At 38.2% G+C, this 20,750-nt stretch overlaps 1 protein-coding gene across 2 annotated transcripts in view; it reads right to left on the bottom strand.

Annotated features, from left to right (window-relative positions):
* DPYD (dihydropyrimidine dehydrogenase) overlaps positions 1 to 20,750 on the bottom strand; it is a 316,371-nt gene that overhangs the window by 1,063 nt on the left and 294,558 nt on the right. For both annotated transcript variants that reach the window (XM_042873805.1, XM_042873806.1), the window contains exons 21-22: positions 9,303 to 9,446; positions 1,417 to 1,557 (exon numbers count right to left, since the gene is read on the bottom strand). In XM_042873805.1, coding sequence (XP_042729739.1) covers positions 1,417 to 1,557; positions 9,303 to 9,446 — 285 coding nt within the window. The remainder of the gene's footprint in view (positions 1 to 1,416; positions 1,558 to 9,302; positions 9,447 to 20,750) is intronic.

Raw genomic sequence — 20,750 nt, 5'->3', positions numbered from 1 at the left:
ACTGCTAGCAGCTGGGGAGCAAGCGGGTGGGTCTGTGGGGCAGCTCCAGGGCACGCCTGTGGCATTTGGGGTTTTGTAGGGGAGAAAGTGATGAAATGGATGCAGAAAAAGCGAGGGCACAAAGTAGGTACAAAACACCTTGAATCTGTGTGTTTTAATTCAGCTTGAGCACAAAGAAAACTTTGGTTTGCATTTAGGTTTCCTTCCCTTCTCCCCAGTAACAATGTGCATCATTATGGAGTTCGAAGAGACGGAGTCCTGGACTGCAGTGCCACCTTCAAGTTAGGGAAAGCTCTTCTGCTGGAGCCCTACAAGATGGTAGCTCTGCTGAGCAGTGTCGATATTTTGAAACAAATATAAGCGGATATTTTGAGGTATCTGTGGCTTCTGACTTCTTTGCAATTAATAATTTCTTTGCAATTCTCTGCAATTAATTTATTTGCCATTTCCTTAAACATTAAAGGAAAAATACTTTTTGTGCTAAGCACCTCCTAGGCTTTTACACTTTGGTGCCTTTGATACTGATTTTTTCCAGTTATAGAGAAGTAAGCTGCATTAAATATGGACACAGTCCTTTGCTCTCCAAGAACTATAGTCTCCCTTTTGCTGGGAAATGTGACACAAGGCCGTGAAGATCACAGTGTCAAAAAGAAATTTAGGTAAAGACTACTCTAATCATCTAATCCTGTAGAAATGCAGCACTGGATTTCTCATATCAATGGAAAAAACATGTCTATCTTTGTTCTGACAGTTGTTTTAATCACAGGAGCTGATTTTAGATGGGCAAACTTCCTTCTTTGGCTGTGTGTAGTTAAGTAAGTCATCAGACAATATTGATTAAACTGAATTAAGGAAAAACAAAAGGTCTTGGTGTTCTGAGGAGACTCACTGCTCAGTTAAAGTGTTTGTCTTTGACAAATCTTTCTTGTAATGTGATGAATGGAAGAAATACTGTGGAAATCATTGTTTAATGCACAATAGATTCCACAGAGACCCTGCTAAAGAACCTGTCCCCTTATAGCCCTCCTTAAGATACTGAAAGGCTGCTCTCAGGTCTCCCAGGAGTTTTCCTGTCTCCATCTGACCCTTCTAACATGGATCTCCTTCATTTTCTTCCTCACCGGAAGAACCCTGTTTCCACTTGTAGTTAGGGAGAGGCCAGGAAAGTGACCCAGAGTGAGCAGAGAGATGCGGTCCCATCCTTGAATTGTCCCCCAGAAGCTGCACTGGGTGCTGCGGAGCAAACGGCTCTGACAGGGCTCATATGGCATAGCCTGGGAGCACACTGGGGCGCAAATGCGGTGTTTTAGACATCTGCTTTTGCCACCTGCTCATTAACAGAAGGTGGATTCTTTCTTCCCAGCAGCAGAAAGATAACTCATTGTGCCTTCCTGCTAATTACAGCTGTGCTCTTACCTGGTAGCCGGAATCATTACAGGTCATGTAACATTTGCCACAGTTGATACACATTTCCTCGTCAATCAGAGCCACAACTTGCTCTGTGTTGCAGAGCTCACCATATGTTCCAATATACTGCAGCGCTTTTCCAATTACATCCTAGGGAAAAAAAAATTATTGACTCATTTAGAAGATACCTAAGCTGTTTCTATAGCTGCACAGGAGCACTCTCTAGTACTTTAATATAGAAAAATTGGCCAGGCATTGTGAGGATGTTTATGATTTTTCTTATAAATTTCCAATTTGTCAACTCTCAAATATTCTGTAAAATACAAAGAAACCTTCATAACAGTACATTTTGAATGTAGGCAGCAGCTTTAAAAGTATGTATCTGTATATAAATACATTATACAAATAGCTTACACATGTGGTACCTTTGAACATACTATTTTATCTGTCCATGTTTTACCATTACTGTGTGACATTTCAAGAAACAAAATGGTGCACAAAACAGGAGTGACATGCTGCTGACAATCTGACCATCCTTGGTCATTTTGCATTAGCACAGATTTGAGAACTCAGCAAGAAAAGTTCGAATAAACCGAGAATAATAATTGCTTTTCTTTCTTTAGTAAGAAAGATGCACAGATGACATGAAGATCATCAGATTATTCCAAATATTGTACAGAAATAAGATGTAGGTCTTGTTCTGCAAGTTTGGGTTCAGTTCTTTTAGCTACATAGGAAAGGTTTTTTTTGGCATCAAGTGTGCACACCTGTGCTGCAAAAGTAAATGTGCATGGCAGACGCACACAGTGTGGGTACACACCATAAGAAGAGGACGTGCCCTCTAAAAGAAATTGTTGGGGACCTACCTGATGCAAATCATTTGCTCTTTATGTAATGGGAAACTGCACAGTTCAGTGGCAGTTCAACTGCGCTGAATGAAAGGCAGGAATGGGACAAGTCCCAGGTTCTATAGACAATAGATATCCCTCAGTCAAATCAGCTTAACTTGCGGAAGTACAGCACAGATGGTGAACATCACTGCATTTTACAAGATTCTCTCTGAGGTACAGTATTCCTTGCCTGGATATTTTCTGAGTTTGCTAAGTATGCTTTGACAACAATTCTCATGCTGCAAAACAAGCTAGATTTTAAGTGCAGGGTTCTACATGGTTAAAAAAAAGTTGAGCTCAATAAATTCACATTATGTGATGCAAGAATACATTTTACATTTGCTTTAAAAAGGGGTATAACTGTTAGATATTTCAAAAATCTTACTGAATTTTAGGTGCACAGACCTGGCTTCAAAGTCACGCTGCTGTAATAAATGAAGAAGTCATTATGATTTTAATTAGGGAAATTGATAAAAGTCAACTGAAAAATGCTAGAGATCAAACCAAAAATGAGACACAGACAAGTCTACCTAGAATTACAAGCTTCAAAGTACTTACCCTTGGTCTTTCGCTGGCAAGAAACATGATAAGAGTTTGTTTTCATATTGTTTCTCAGTCAAAAAAAAACCCAAAAAAACTACCAACCGTTTTCAGTGTCTTCTAGCACACTATAGTTAAACTGTATAATTTGTAATCACACACAATGCTCACTATAGTTTTCAATTCTCAAATAGAAAAATGAAGATCTGGATTCCAGTACCTAACATTTTCATTGCTTATGTTGTTCTGGGCAGCCTTAATTTCAGATGAACTAAGCATCACCAATCCTTCCTATGCCACATCAGAGGAATAAGGTAACACAGCTTTATCAATGTTAATTCTAAAGAAAAGCTTTGCTACATGGATTAAATATAGAAATTGGTTCAACCTTTTCTTTCTGAGATTGCTGAGAGCTTTGAACATCGTCTCCATTTGCCTGGCCTTCATCAACTAAGTTACAGTAGTGTCTTTACACCCTGAGATAAATCTTGTATCTCACTGGATGCAATGGTAGGATCTATGAGGTTGCTGTTAATTTCTGCTGAGGTAGGAAATTCAGCGATATCCCAGAAGAAGGATAGGGAAAATATACTTTTTTTTGTTGTTCCAAAAATGTTCAAATTTTTTCTCTGTGCCAAATCCTAACTTGCTTACAAGTGACATACCTTGGTTGCATTGAGCCAACGCTAAAAGCCTTCCAGTTCTCTGCAACATGTAAAGAACATTAATGTTCTTCCAGTATAAAATGTCTATGGCACATTGCTTAAGGCAGCATGATGAGTGTGGACAGATGACTTCAAGTGAGCAAGTTATCACAGCTTAATGAGTTAGCACTCATCAACAGAGCTGTGCAAGCTGATTATGTGCACGGTCCAAATTCACTGCAAATTTGGAGTAAAATCTGTTTGCTTAAACCACTGTAAAAGGTCAATTAACTACTTTGAAAGTGTTTAAGCTAATACTTTTTGCTTTGCTATTGCAAAGGGCTAAGCTTGAACACACAGCCCTTTTGCATACCTCCTCTGATGAACACTAACTCAATCAAACATAATTCCTTAGGAACTGCTCGTGCCCCTGTGTTTTCTTTTTCTTTCTCAGAAGAGTTAATGGATTTACTGGGAATTGTTCAGCAGTTTTCAGGTTGCTACAATTCTCAGGTTTCTGCAGTTGTCTGTATCTGCTGAAAAATTGTACTTGTCAAATTCAGCTCCTGTTTATTTCAAGTCTCATGTAGGCTTGTCTGTACCATACCTGTTAGAGGTTTCTTTGTGATCTACTGCCCTCAGCAATGATAAGTATCCTGTAAGCCTCTCTCCTGTGTATACAGCTCCCAAACACTGCACGGCGTGCCACGTTTGTTGTCTACATTTAAGGGACTGTGCTTCTGTCTTTTAGAATCTGAAGGAGTGATACAAAGCCTGTGCAACATACAGAGAAGAAGCTTTCCATTGCCTGCTCACATTTTAAAAGGGTCTACGCGGGAGATCCCTGATAGTGAAGGGCTTTTTAATCTAACAAAGGCAGACATTTAAACAGCATAGGTAATTAACAATTTTTTCAGGGAGTTGCTGGATTCACATTTGTATACTTTAAATATGGTTTGGACGTTACAAAGGCCAAAGCTCTGGCAGGTTGCAGAAAAGGGCTGCTCATATAATCAGGGGGTGTAGAGCCTTGCTTACAAGAGAAGACAAAAAGCGCCTAACAAGATGTTTAGCCTAGGAAGATGAAGGCAGAGCAGGAATATCATGTCACTTTATATATGCACCAGGGAAGGAAGAGAGCTATTCAAGATAAGCAACAATGTTGGCACAAGAACGCATGATTATAAGCCAGACATGAATAAATTCAAAGCTGGAAATTAGAAAAGGTTTCTTTTAAGCAGGAAAGGAGTGAGGTGGTTAATGGCCTTCCAGAGAAGCAGCTGGGGAAAAGGATGGAAACAGTCCAAGATTTAGGATACCATTAGGTAAGCTCAGGAAATGGTTACTAAGCAGAACATGATCAAAACAGACTTTTCCAGCTATAAACTTACAAAGGAAATAGCAAAAACAATGCATATGACATGGTGATTTCTGAATTTGTAAGCAAGTCTCACTTCTCAAAGCTCACAAAATACCCTTTTGGGGACAGAGAAACCCAAAGAGGGAGGGTGCTGACATTTTGGAGGCTTGAAAGTGATTTCAAATGACTGTGTCAATGATTTACTTCTCATTTGTGCTTCGGGATGCTGCGTCTTTTATGCACTTCCTTCTCTCAAGGAGAAAGCACATCTTTATCCATGTGCAAAGTTTGAAGACTTTATTGACGAAAATAACACTGGTACTTAAAAGATGTTCTGCAGGTGCACTCTTTCACAGTGTCTCGAGCTATCTCTGAGTTTCTTGCTCCCATTGAATCATAAATGTTTGGAACAAAATAAACAGTGCAGCAAGAAACAATCAGCTTTCACAGTTTAAAAATGCAGTTTCACTCCAATAAGAGTCTGTCTAAAATGGCACTATGGGATTCCACACTTGGTATATCTCAACGGCCTCCAGATCAAATTTGCAGTGTTTACAGTATAATGTTTTCTTTTGTGCCAAATGCCAGACCTGCAAACAGAAGCCAGGTTTCGAACGTCAAGCTGTGCGCTTCTGGCTTGTACATTACCAGCAGCAATTAACAAAAAAATGAGGAAAAATCTGGAAGTTGAATTTAGCCCTAAGTGACACCTTTGCAATCACTGGGACCTAGAGCTCTCATTTGGTTACTGCTGTGCTGTCCCACTCTTCTCAACAAAACTGTACCGAATGAAATGGGAGAAGAATTTAGTCCCTTAAATGGAACTGGCAGGGAATTCAGTTGCTATGGAGAGAATCAGAGCAGAATCCATTAGTTTTATGTTACTAATGAGTGCAGAAAAAATTCATTTTGTCACTAAGCTAAGCAGATGTGGTTTTGAGTATACACAAGGAGCAGATCTGTTCTGTAGGATATTATTTTTACAATGCTACTTTTATTACCATAGCTGTATTTCTAATGTTCGTGTATCAAACATTTAATTGAGATTAGCGTTTCATTAGCCATCATATTAGTAAACCTATATTTGTAAATACAATTCACAGCTTAGGCGTAGCTCACCCTGATTCATGCAGATTCCACTGAAAAAGACCGCGTGCTCTGGAGATGCCAAACATCACAGTCCTACTTTAGTCTCCATTCAGAAGGCCAGCACGTAATGCAGGCACTGTGAGCATCTCAGTGAGCAGGTCCAAGGGGTGCACATGTGCTCGTCCTCATAGCGACATTTTGCTTCAGCACAAAACTCTTAGCATGGCCCACCACATTCAGGAGAAATGATCACTCAAAGCTGACAGCAACAGCAGGTAAGGAAAGCAGGGAAATCTTTAGATTAGTAGAAGTAAAGACCTGCTGGTTGTGAGTGGCAGTCTGTCCCAAGGACAGGTCTGTGAAGCATAAAAGGAATAAACAGTCAGATAATTGGTGACCAAACATTACAGCATTGGCTCTCAAGCATAAGAAACTAGATTATTGAGAAATAAACCACAGAAATCACATAAGGAATAAAGATTAAAGAAAGAAGGTGGTAACCTGAGGATGGCAAAAAACATATGTGGGACCTGTGCAGAAGTGCAACAGAAAATTGTAACAGAAAAACAGAAAAACAGAAAACCTGTGCAACCTACTGTAGGGAACCTGCTTTGGCAGGGGGGTTGGACTCGATGATCTCTGGAGGTCCCTTCCAAGCCCTACAATTCTGTGATTCTGTGAAAATAAAAGATCTGGGGCGTATATCCACCATATGAAATATAGAAAAGCGAGAAAGGAAGAAAAAAATCTGCTGAGTGTCAAAGTATGCAGTTTTGATTAATACTGAAAAATAGAGAAAATAAAGGGAAAAGCCATGGGGAAAGCTATCCAAAAATCAAATTAAATTTTGGATAATCACAGAGGATTTTTAAGTCTATAAAAAAGGCATTTTGGCAGCACGAGGACTTTAAACAAATGTTGGAATTTACATATCACCAAGCCAACAGCAGATCAGACAGATGAGGGAGTTCTGGGCAAGCATCAGGAAATCTGCAGCACCCTTTCAAAAATGCAGCCAGCCAAACCAAGGGTCTTGGCTGTTGCATGGGCAGCAATGGACTCTTAGGTGCTCCCAGCTTTTGGTCATATCACTGCTCCACAGGGCTGTGGTTGGGCTGGGATTAGTTATTAGAGCTGACCATTCCCACTCCCCTGACAGGCCAGTCTGAGCTAACAGAATGTATTCTCCTTGCTGTCCAGAGGGTCAGCCAAGACGGAACTGCTTGGAGACACTTTGGGATTTGTAATTCTAAAAGTGAATACTTCTAGGACAGCTACAGATAAATCACTCAACTCTGAGCTCATCTGCCTCTCTGCAGAGAATCCCTGATCAGGGAAGGGTATCAGATAAGTCACCTTTTTTCAGTAAGCTTCACTCAGCTTCTGTAATGAATATTCTCAATCTTCCTGGCAGATTTTTTCCACAACGTGTTATGGATGGGTCATTTAATAATAAACGTTATCAACGCATCCTTTTGTAGAGTGACAAGCTCTCTAACATCAAGCAAAATCCAGGTATTCTGTTATTTCTTAGTGGATATCTCTCATTGCTGTTTTTCTCATTATGATTAAAGCATACCCTTCTAAGATGCTAACGATGAAAGATTGTCTCAAATCAGCTGCCTTCTAATTGCCAGTCTTTTTCAGTCTTGTTTAACTTAAATGAAGGTGTGAAAAAGAGCCTAACCCGATTTGTTTGGCTGAGAAGCTCCTCAAAGCCACCACATACAAAAGTATACAGTGCCTTCATGAACAAAAGTTTTCGATTTTGGAATTCATTTTCCTCTTCCCTGCAGTAAGGCCTCTATTCTTTTTAACCTGTCTCTGAGTGCTTGGCTCTTTTTCGCTTTTGTAGTTGGAACTGGGCATGATAAATTATTGACCTCAACTTATTATTTATGTTTTTTTCAAGTCTTTATGTCTGTTTTTCCCTTTTGCTAAATTTTTTCCATCATTCAGTTTATTTGCTTTTGGACAGTATCGGTTGCTTTGTTTTTTTTTTTTCTCATTTTCTGCTGTTTTCAGAAGCACACTATCTCATCGAAAATGCAGTTATTGGCTGTTGTTTCTTCTTTCTCTTTTCTCCTACATCAATACTTTCCTGCAAAGAGAATAGAGCCATAAAACCTCTGAGGTCAAGTAGGCTTTGAAAATGTTCATCATAGTGCAGGGAAAAGAAAAAGTACATTGCTGTTCTTTGGGACTTTTCATACACATAAAGAAGGGAACCTCTGCACAAACAGAGGGGAGAGATTTTCAGTAGGAGGACTCATACCAAAATGATCTGTCCAAAATCGAAGGGAGGTCTACAGCAGTGGCAAATAATTGAAATTAAACAAGGTGACACAAAAATTCTCCTTAGCTTTTTTTTTTTTTTTCAGTTCTAGCAGCTAACTTGGAAGGCTGCGCATGGCAGTAAATGTTGCAAAATTTCCTTGGGAGTTACATAATTTGAGCCACTGTCTGTGTTGTATGTTATGTTTACTTTTTGCAGGAATTCATACAAGACTGATCACACAAAGTTACCTATCTGTGAATCTGATATTCTTCCATATCTGATAAAGACTGTTAGTAACTTCAGCAGATATTTCCACATGGCTTCATAAGAGAGCCTAAGGGAGATTGCTGATAAAAGTTTTCCTTTTGTATTTAATTATTTTTGCCTGATTTTTTTTTTTTTCCTTCTGTTTAAACGTGATGTTTAAGTAGGTTTTAAAGAGAGTACCTAGAATGAGTAGCTGATGACATTTAATTTTATTGGCTATTTAAAGGAAGGGAAAAGTTCCAATGTATGGACTATGCAGTAGATGGGGGCACAGGTTTTATTTTCATCTTGACATTTACTCATTGCAGAGGGTGGATCAGTTCCTTAGACAAACATCTTCCAGCATTAAAAGTTCAGTTTGAAAACCTAGGACTCAGCTCTCATGTGTATCGAACACCAACCTTTTCCACTGATTCTACATGAGAGATGGAATTGTTTAATACATCACAAATAATCAAGAGATATCACACAAAATGGAACTCATACTGTCGTGTTCAAATTAAGAGAAATTTTTAACAATTCAACTTCATTCTTCAAGGCATTCAGAGTGTTCTACAATTACTTTTACACTGCCTGAATATCTTGATTTTGAAAAATGACGTTAGGAAAACACCTATACCTGTACATCACAAATCATTTCCCATCGATTTTGGTTAAAAGCTAGAAAGTCTGCATAAATAGTTGTCTTTGATGCCCTCTAACAAGCTTAAAAGCTGTAATAACTAAGTCAAACTGCTAGAAATGACTATGCATGTCAACTGCCTGATGGCTGATCACATCTTACATATAAACATACCTTTTTTTTTTTTTTTTTTTTTTTTTTTTACCTTGATTGCTGGGATGGGCTTCTTCGGAATGAAATGCTTTTTTTCAGGAAGCACAGCAGCTGTGCCTTGTTCCTTCAATTTCATCTTGTTCTCAGCTATAATTTTTTTGCGTTGTTCCAAGTAAGGCCCAAAACTGGGTAGTTTCTGAAAAGAAAATCAGGAAACGTTATTAATATACTCAATAAGAGGGCATAATAAAATGAGTGTTGAGTGAGACTTGCTTCTTACTCAGGAGATTGAAATAAAAATCAGTGGGACTGTACCAGAGTGAGAAGTGAATAAAAATCAACCATGAGTTCATTCAGGATCTGACTTGAAAATCAATATTGAAAATTAAAATATTAATATGGTGCAGCAGAAAAATAGCTGAATTGCATGTCAGTGTCCAACAGACTTCCATTTCCTTACTGCATGCTTGCTTATATATAAAAATGTACCATGTTAAATAATTCAAATGTATAACTTCATTTCTATAGAAAGTGGAAAGGTATCACAAGACTATCAGTTTACTTAGAAGGGCTCTAGCTGTGTTTGAGACTACTTGTGTAGCTATTTAGAGATACCTGTGTATTTTAAAAGCATACAAACCTGTATTTCAGGTTCTGATACATCAGGTTCTGATGTATTTCAGGTCTTGCCCTGTCAAAGTAATGCTCACAAACTGGCTAACCAAAGTAAGGCTCAACAAACAAACAGAAACACATTATAATCTCATCATTTATCTCCATGAAACACTTGTAGTTTTCTCTGTGACATTTAATCCTTGAGTTCACTCAAGCAAATCCTAAAGGAAAATTTCACTAAATTGCAGAACTCACATGTCACCCAGGAACGTGGAAGTGCTTGTTTAGATTTCATAAACCTGCCAAACTCCCACATTCCTGAAAAAGTCCCTTTTTTGGCAGAGCAGATATACAAAGAAATCTAGCTGACCACTCACAGATCTGATTCAGGTGAATAAATAATGGTAGTAAATATGGGTTTTTGCTTGATGCAACAGACTGTGCCCTTCTTGACCTGAAACTATTTCTTCAGACTGCAAAAAGAATTTTATCCATCTGACTAGGGCCTGTTCAGAAGCTACTGCAGTACTGCAGAAACTAGCAGGTAGTAACAGGGGATACATAGCCTCAGTAGTTGTAGCATTAATTCACACTAATAATACAACCTCAAAGAGCATATCAAACAAGTTACAGTACTGCTGTGGTTATCAATTTTTAAAGAGGGAATTTCAATGTGAATTTTAAAAACAGAATTATTTAAAAATTCAGAAATTATTATTTTTTTAAATGAAGTAAATCCAGAAGAGGATACACTGCTCCACGAGAGAAAAATTCCTCAATGAGCTGTCAGTCAGGATATCCAACCAAGGGACCTCAGGCCTCTTGTTATGACAAATAAGAGCTTTCCTGGCTGCTAGGTTTTTGGCACACAGACCAAAAGTGAGGTCCTTGAAATGTTTCCCTGCTTCCCAGACTTGGTCTGTAGCTGCAACAGATTTTTATCTTCGGGCCAGAACTTGCAGTCTCATGGTGATCTCCAAAGGAGACCTGCTGCAGGCTGGGAATGCCGTATGCTGGGACAATCTCTCAACCTAGGTAAATGCAAGACCAGAACTGAGGTGATGCTGCAGATCCCAGACACCATCTGTCCAAAATCTAGCTATAATTATCTGAATTTGCCCAATGATACAAAGCACTTTTTTCATCTGTTCAATGGGAACTTTGTTCCTATATGTCATGTTCAAGGGCACCCTTAAAGATATCAACAAATCCTTCTTTTCTGTGCAGTTGCCATACATTTGTGATTCATGTTCTTGGAAATAAAAAGGTCTAGGATAGCTTAAATTAAGCTTTTATATATTACCACAAACAGCAGTAACATAGTGGCCTTATGTACCAAAGGAACTAAGTACACAGAGTTATTTTTATAAGGAAAACGAGTAGAAGTAAAAAATTTGTCTAATTTCAGTCTAAACAACGAGCTTTAAAGCACACAAAGAAAGATTGGATTCTTTATAAAAACCTTTAAAAAGAACCTAAGACTTTTAAAAGAAATCTAAAAAAACACAAACTTTGATAGAAAACATTCATGAATACCTGCTAGGCTGCATCAATTAGAAACATATTTTGGCTACAAACAAGCAGTAACTGTGCCACTATTTTGTCTCCATGATGTATGTGCTGATGCCAGCAACTTTGGGCTTGAAAATGAAGCAAACCTGATGACAAAGCATATTTGGACTCTTTCCTGCCTAGCCAGGAACTGAACTGCAGAATAGGTAGCAAAGCTAATTTTGCTGAAATTTTCAGTAAAGTAGTAAAGAGTGAAGGACAGTTGCTCATGGCATGACTGATTGACAATCAACTTTGGGAACTATGGCCAAATCTCTGTAGAATAAAGCCTTTATTTTTCTATTCTCTTAATGTATACGCAATCTCTTACTTACTACAAATGTTGAGCTCATTGAAATAAAATAGGTGATTTGAGGATAAGTACAGAAAGACAATCCATTTTGTTATATAAACAGAGGCAATTAATTCTTTTTCTAAGAAGCAGATTTTTCTATCTGACACAGCCACTAGTTGCAATGCGCAAAGGTTGCTCTGAAAGTAATGCCTCCTATTTGATTATGTTGACCCACAATGTCCGAGGTGGATGTTGGTGGTATGACAATTGAGGTTGAATGTTCCCATCAATATTCCATTTCAGTTTGCTGCTGTGTGACAAATGGTGGCAAAGGGGCAGCCTGATAGAATGGCACCTGTCAAGTGCGTATGAAGCAAAGGTGTGTCACTGGATTCGTTCCTGTCCACTGACATTCATTGACGCTTGCAGAATGTTTATGGAAACCAAGGAGAGGATGTGAGCACAGTGAGATGGTGGGTGGTGCATTTCAGCAGTAGTCACAGCAATGTGAAAGACAAGCCATGTTCTGGATGACCTTGCAAAGCTGTCACATCACGAGATGAAGAGTGTCTCAGTCAGCTCAACTATGTGTATCAGTGGATTATGAACAGGGAATTGTGTAATGAGCTGAATATTGGCTTCAGTGCCTTGGAAATAATGGTGGCAAAGTTAGAATATCACAAAGGTGTGATCCTTTTGAATTTCCTAGAATCTAGACAAATCATCATCTCTGACTGCTATATTGTAACACTGACTATACTGAAAGCTCAAACTTCCAGGGTCAGACCAGAGAAGAAGGCAACCTTTCTCTTGCAGTATTATAATTTCAGGACCAAACAATGGAGCACACTGCCAATCTTGGCTGGACTGTCCACCATACCCATCATATATTTTGGGTTCCTTCTTTTCAAGGCAACGAAAGATGGACTATACGGGCAACATTCTCCCAGCAATGATGCTGTCATAGCAACAATGAAACAGTGGGTCACCTCTGCTGGTGTAGATTTTTATGAACATTGCATGCAGGCTCTTGTTCATTGGTGACGAAAGTGTACAGCTAATGGTGGTGACTATGCTGAAAAAGAGCATTTTGTAGCCAAGAATTTGTTCTATGGAATTTTGTTATCTTTGTGGTCTTTGTAGCTGCTGTAGTTTCCATGGAAATATGGAGGAGGCATTACTTTTGGAGCAATCTACATACCACAGATATTTTGAAATGCATCCAACACCATCATTACCATATCCATATTACTTCAGATGTTTTGTAATGACATGCATGTTGAATTAAACTATATAAAAACTGTGTCTTTTCACACTAAGTGAAGTGATTATTTATTTAGAATACCAACATCCAACCTGCGTTTTTGCTGTGCACTGCTCTATTTCCATCAAGAAATTGATTAAATGGAATGTAAAATAATTAATGGAACATCTAGATCTTCGTCCAATCTCAGGCATGCACAATGAGCTTCTACTGTCTTAACAGAAGATGACTGTGCACCCATACAAATGATCCAGTCATTTTGTGCTTATAGTCTAGTGGTTCACAAGCAGCTAAGCCAGATTTCATCAAACAACACTGAAAAGCAGTAATATTTTCTATAACAATAAATAATACATGAAAATGTAGCCTCAGGAGCTTGGGAAGGACTTATTGAAGGTTCGCCTTATGAGTAATGCACAGATATAGAGAAGGCTGATGAGACCTCTTGTTCAGACCTGTAGTTTCAAGCAGTTTTGAGACAAAGACCATATGAAATGGGAAACAGTATTTTAACAAAGTGAGTTTCCAGATATAGCAGAAGTGAAGACGTTGAAACAACTGCTAAAGAGCTAAATATTTAAGAAATTTTAAAATAAAATCACCTCTGATCATTGTAGGGGATATCTTCCAAAGCACATGGGGGGATTTAATGGCACAGTTCCCAATGAAAGCACAAGAAAAGTGCTGGTGATTTAAATCCCTGCTTGCTTTTTAATTCTTTGTGCTCTATGTCTTGAAATTTATTTATTTTCCACATATCTCCACATCACTAAATTCTTTGTACACTGGTATCTTTGTGACATCAACATCTGCCTAGAAAAAAACAGTGTGAATATGTGGATCACAGCGAGTGTTTAGAAGATTGCAACAAGCAGAGTAATTAGATAATTCTTGTCTGCTTATATATCTGTATCAATGATGTCTATAGCTGCATTATTCCTATCCATCTGTCTCTATATAGCCATAATTTAATGTGTTTCTACTGCAGAGGATAACATCAATAATGGAGCCAAAATAAATATATTAAGTGGTTTTGTTTCATTGTTTATAACTGCATTATCACAAATCTGGAAGCTTGAAATATTATGCTGAAATATTTTACAGAAAGAAAGAAAAAATCCAACCCTCCCTGCTAAAGACTTCCAAAAGCTGCCTTTTAACTAATGAACTGTATAAATCTTCAGCAACATTGTGATTTTTGTTTCAGTAGTTTCTCCAGGGATTCATCATTGATGAATTTGTTCTCACCAGAAAAGCTAAATCCTACTCATTTAGAGATAACAGTATCTTCCACTAAAACTGTCTCTATCCAGATATAAAAAAGCATTACTCTGCCAATAGAGAACTGACAACATAATGAATCAACAATGAAACCTTAAGCCAGGAGAGCTTTAAGGTGAATAAGTCTGTTTTGATTATAATTTATTCATGGATCAATCTAAAGGTAATTGAGCATATTACGAACTAAAAAAAGTGCTTGTTTCCTAATGGTAAAAACCAGAGAGTATCTTTCACTTCAGATAGCTGTAATTTTTATGAGTGCACCAGCAAGTAGTGTAACTGAATTGGAGGTGGAACAGGCTAGTGAACAGTGCAATATGCTTCAGATAACCAAGTCTTTAACTTTAAAATTGATATTCTCCTTATTCTGGAAAAGTCCAGCTACGTCCCCATGCTGTAGTCATCATTTCTTTACTAAGGAGATGTCTCCAGCTAAGGGGCTGGATGATACCTGCTGTTAGAGAACCCAGATTTCTGCTAGCACAGGGATTCACCATCCTAAACCAACAATAGTGAGCACCAGTTTCCTACAGTACTCCAGCAGTTCCTGCTCATACAAGCTAATGAGATGAGGCACTGAAAAGGACACTGGAAATTAGTAATTTTCATGAAAGGGATTTTCAGGGAGAAGTGATCACAACGTAAATAAAGAACTTACAGAAGCAAATCTCATGATCACTGTCACATGGGGATATGGGATAGCAATATCTGTTAGCCATGAGGCAACAGGATTTAAAAATACTATTTCCCTCAAGGTTAAAGAATTTCTCGTTGTAGCAGAAATGCAAATTCATAGCCTGAAGCAGTGATTGAGCACTTGGTGAAAGGCAGGCCAACCCAGGGGAGTCAGATGAGTGACTGGAAGGAGTGGAGTCAGGACCCATCCTTTCCCAGACCACATTTAAGAGTTGGCAGTGGAGGCAAGGACATCTTGCTGGAGATCCCTCTGTACCAAAGGCCTTCTGAAGGTAAGTAGCTCTTTTCCTATATTTCTGTGTCCACAGCTGCTGAATTTGGACTCATTCTCATTTGCTGTATCCAAAGACTTTGCCACCCTGCTATTATCATGGTACTTTCCATTCCATTATAGCATTATGCTCATGTTGAATGTATGAGGTATGTCTGAGGTATGAAGAGGTGTATGCATTCATTGTCTAAATTCCTCTTGTGCACTTCTAATTTGTAAACAATTTTAAGTGATGCTGTGATGTTTCTCATAAATCTGCAAGTAGATTGGAAGCCAAATTGTCTTATATAACATACTTCACGTATTTCAAGTGATGTTCCTGCTTGCATATAAGAAAACTAGGTGAGAAAAAGAATGAAGATTGAATACTGTTTAACAAGCCAAATTGCTAAAAGTTCAAATGATGTACCGAGATACTATATGCTCACTGCAATAGTGATGCAACAAACAAAGGCCACAGACTCTGTAGTTATGCAAATGGGTGGATAATGAAGCTGGGGTTGACAGGTATACATCTCCCTGGCCTTGAAAAACTGGGGAAATAAGCAGCTGAGTGGGTAAGAACTAAGATGGAAAACTCCTGGGAGGTTTCTCAGTTAAGGACTGCCTCAGACATAGTGAGTATTATGAAAACTGCAGACAAGAATGAATAGCTTTGAAGGGGGTAATAGGTGAAGCAGGATCCCTGAAACAGGGAGCATGGTACAGAAAGGCAATCAGATAAGGGAAACATTAACATTTAAGCAAGGTAGGCAGCTGCCCTCACCCAGAAGCTATAAGAATTTAAATCAGGTTTGTACGGGTCATTTTATAAGCCCTCAGTACAAAGGTTTTAGTAAGGCATGACCTCCATTTGTTCATATGGAAAACTTTCTATATTTGATGCATATAGTTTTTCAGAGAAACCAGTTTCTCTGATTTACTTTTAATGATTACTCAAGTTGCTTCTGAATCCTTCAAATTTGTTTTTTTCCGAAGTCAAATATGCTCAAAATGTCTGCATAAATCTAGAAGCCTTATTATGTGCTACTACATACATGTGCCCTGACTCCACCTTATACTGCATAACAATTCCCCTTCCAGTGGCCTGCCTCCAGCCTCTTGCAACTTTGCTGAATGAATTTTTACCTTTGCTGAAGTTTCCTGATGTAATATCTGCCTTCTTGCTCTCTGAGAATACAGCAAAACTTAGCTCTAACATTTCCAGAGAGTTAGGAAACACAAAGTCCCAGTAGCCCAGTACCAAACAACAGCAATAATAACAATAGCAAAATCTTGTCACAACGTCAAGAACCTTGAGCTTCTTCTGGAAAGATAAGCAATAAAGCTAAAAGCTGAATTCTGTCCCAGCAAATGTAAATAATGTGTATTTGTATTCATGGATATATGGGGAAAACATTTTGCACAAGCTTTTCCCAAGCTAAATTCTCTTATATGCTGTTCTGTGTTGGCTTGACAGTTCTAATGGATGGGGCTTTCCTGAACACTACACAGACTTTGCCTATGTCATGCAGGAGTCATCTAGATGCATGCAGATTTCAAGTCAAGCCCACATACATACTGGCACACTGAGATGCCACATTGTGGCATACTGGTCACATTGGCAAGCTCCACTGGGAATCCCATCAGGGGCCTCCCCATGGCACACACATGGCAGGCAGTGTGTCATAGGGAGGACAGGACATGTCTCTCTGTCAGCCTCCAGCTGACAGAGTATCTTAGGCCAGCAGAAAATTTGGCCTTTGTATCAAAGCGCTCTCACTGCTGAGAGCTGAGTCATTATTGGCATCACTGCCTTTAATTTAATGATGCAGAACAGCCTGCAAAATAAAAGGCAGAACAGAATATTTCTGCAGAAAAAAAAAAAAAAAAGAACTCTCTCTGCCTTTCAGTTATGTTGATTCTTTTCCTTGGAACTTTTATTTGCTTTGTAAACAGTGTTGTCTCAGTAATCTGTAATTACTGCACATAGTCTGTGTGTGTACCACCACATTTGGTTACTCAACTATTCTGTCCACTCTTTAAGCCATGATTATTTAAAGTGAGCGAGCTCACCCCCAACCCTGCTGTAATTCTGAAGCTAAACGCAGCGTTAATGTGTGTTCTAAGAAAACACACTGCTGTCATCTCACCAGGAGATACGTGGTACCATGCTTGAGCATACTGATAAAATCATTACTGAAAATAACAATTATTTCTTCTTTCATCATATCTCTACCACTGCCAAAGTTTTCTCTACTAGTTCAGTATTGCCAATGAATTATTCTTCATGTTCTACCTCAAACACCTGGTTTTTAGAAGCTTATATTGAGTGAAATAAAAGATTTTAGGATTATGGGCTTACTATAGTGCAGGAAAAACTTACATTCCACAAATGTATTGAAGTCTTTCTGTCATGAAATATTCATCAATAAAACAAAAAGGAGTTAATATTTGAAGCAAGCTTAGACATTCACAATCAAAAGCCAGGATGACATAGATGATAAGGAAAATGCTACCTTCTGGGTTGAAGAAAAGATACCGATACACACTACTGTGCTACTTCATGAACATCTGGCAGTCTGTCACTTAACAGACAACAACATCTTCTCTAAACAGAAGAGCCTTGAATTCATCAGGGATTCCTGTAGTACAGTATGTGCTTAACTTAAGTACCTGCTTTCTGTGATTTCCATACATTACCATATTCATGACACTGTGGAGTGAAAGCATTCTTCTCACTCTCTAACCAGTACATGCAAAAGAAATTAAAACATTGGCAGGCACTTTGTCTCCAGTTTGTTGGACATGTGAAGAAAGGACTTTCCACCCATTTATGCAGATGAAATTCTGTCAGCTAAGCAGCAGCGTAACAAAGATGTCAGCAGAATGGCTATTAGCAAATATCTGACAGCTGAGAAAATACAACTATTCAAATGCATTTAGGAAATGTGGATCTGTATCAGTTGCCTTAGCACTGGAAAAACTTGGTGCAAATAACATTTTGTACTTCTACCGGTAGAGAAATAAAAATACATCAATCCAGCACTCAAATTTCCATGTGTATGTATATACTACACTGTTTATATCTGTATTTTCAGCTTATGTGCTTCCCATATCAATGTTGTAAATTACCCGATCACCTGAAAAAATGCCACTGCTAGGCACTTACAGCTGCTGGTAATTGAGCTTTTCAGAACAACCACAAAATCACCTGCTTCTTTGGGTTTGACCATCCTCTTCTGGTAGTAAATTTACTGAGGAGATTGTGCTCCAGCAGTACCTAATGGCTGTCCATTTTCTCTGTCCTTTCAAAGAAGCTTTAGAAGTCTAGCCATACTATTAGAAGGAAAAAAATGAAGTCTTTCCTTGCAGCTGTGAGAAGGCATGAATATCCCTGCTTGTACAGCTGCACTGGTGGCTACCAACTGGCCTGTCCATCAGAGATGCTGCTGACCCAGCCAAGTGAGTGGAGCTGCATTTAGCAGACTTTGCTAATTCTGGTTGTGTTGGGTACCAGAATCAGCCTAGCTATGTTTTAAGAACTGTAAAACTGTATCCAAAGTGCCTGTACAGCCCATTTAACCTGTTAAAATATTCCTTGAGTAACCTGATGCTACCACACAGCCCGAGTACAAATACACTCTGCACGGCTTACACAGTGGAAGTCTATGTTTGCACCAGGGATGTTTGTAGGAAAACGTAACATTTAATGAGTCATGCCTATGAAATATGTGCTGTCAGGGGAATGGGAGACCAGGCAGAGTGAGTGACCAGCACTACCTCTTCCAACCTCTGGAAGAACCCTAGATTTTGAAAACCATTCTGTGAAGCTCTGAGTCTTCAGTAAAATAACCGCTGTTGTCACTGGGCATAAAGAGAAGTGCATTTTCACCATTGTTGAATGTATTTTAGTTACAGGTTTACTTGTTAAATACTTTCTGCTAGCACAGGTAAACTTGCAAAAGAGGTAGGAGCACCCATGTTTTCCACTGCTGGAACCACTGCGTATTTGTTTCTTTCTTTATTTTAAATGGAAGCTCCAGATTTATTTCAACTTGCCTACTGTAAGCAGAGCATCATTTCAATAAATCTACCACTTTTCTCTGGTAAATTACACACCACAAAACTAGTCATATATTATTGTATTAATAGATTAATTAAGTGCAAACCATTACTAATAATTTCTTCTACCACTTCAGCTTCATTGTAATCCATCTCTTGTCAGAGGAACTACAGCTCTTATCCTCCTTCTGCACAGATTACAATGCTTTCCTTCATTCATTTCTCACACAGTAATCCTTCCATCTTTACCTCACAAAATCCTAATTTAAATGTAAAGTATTCGGTTCAGATAAATGAGCTCTAGTGAACTCTTGAAGTTAAGACCAAGAAAACCACCACTATCTTTTAAAACCTTCTCTCAACAATACAGTGTTTTTTATCATCACCTCGATAATCTAAGCTCACTAAATTTCATGCTAAGAGTCATAATACAAATAGTTTTCACATTAATATTAAATGCTTCCATACCTAGATAGTCCACCTGAATCGACTGAAGAAAACCTTGAATGTCCTCTTATGAGGAGTTTGGGTGTTCTGGCTTGAATGACACCTTCCAACAGCTTCCGTGTGATATTAAAAAAATAAAATAAAATACAAAAATACCTGAATATATCCAGATTGTAAAATTGGAATGGTCCACCAAAAGAATCTGAGAATAAGCAATTTTGACAATGTGAAGTTATTTAAACTTTAAAAAAGATCTGCAAATAAATAATTGGTTAACTATTCATAAGTAATATTGTATCTAACTTGCTGCCAGAATAAAATACCAATAATGTGTTATAACAGTGATACCTTCATTAAACAGGGATAAATGTTTTATGTATCACCATCAAGCAGTGAGGAGATGCCAGTGTGTAAGTACCAAATTGATGCTATATAAAAACCTAAGTTACACAAAGAGAAAAGTACTCATAGAATCAAACTTCCAAGTCTCCTGTAGTGCTTCTCTTGCATGGTTATCTGCCTTTATAACAGCTAAAGTGTGATATCAAAAGTATAATTATATTCAGAAAATGACATTACAATAGTCATATATTCTAAAATGCTAACTTGATTAGATTTTCACTCAAGACAATTTGAGGGAGAATTTGAGTTTTAAAAATCTAATCTGCAAATCATTAGACATACATATAACAGGCATATATCACTGTATTTTTAAAAACCAACTTGTTTTAAATTACTATAATAGCCTTAAAATGAGTTCTGAGCATCTTGTTACTGCAAGACTTTGCTCATTTGTATGCACAGTTAGGCTTGCAAGTATACACATTCAGTTTTCACTCTGCTATGAACATGTAACCACAGTCATATATTGTTTCAACATGCCATCCACTTTTTCACTATCATTTGATCCTTACATGTATACAACTGATATATAGAACCCTGTTCTTTACATAAAATCTTGACTGTGTGTTCATTGGGCTTCCCTTCCCTTCCCTTCCCTTCCCTTCCCTTCCCTTCCCTTCCCTGCCCTGCCCTG

This window comes from Lagopus leucura, unplaced genomic scaffold (genome assembly GCF_019238085.1).
Source record: "Lagopus leucura isolate 7727_CA_CO unplaced genomic scaffold, USGS_WTPT01 Super-Scaffold_100009, whole genome shotgun sequence".
Taxonomy (NCBI): domain Eukaryota; kingdom Metazoa; phylum Chordata; class Aves; order Galliformes; family Phasianidae; genus Lagopus; species Lagopus leucura.
Note: the sequence above shows the minus strand (reverse complement) of the source record. Positions and strands in the feature narration are given on the sequence as shown.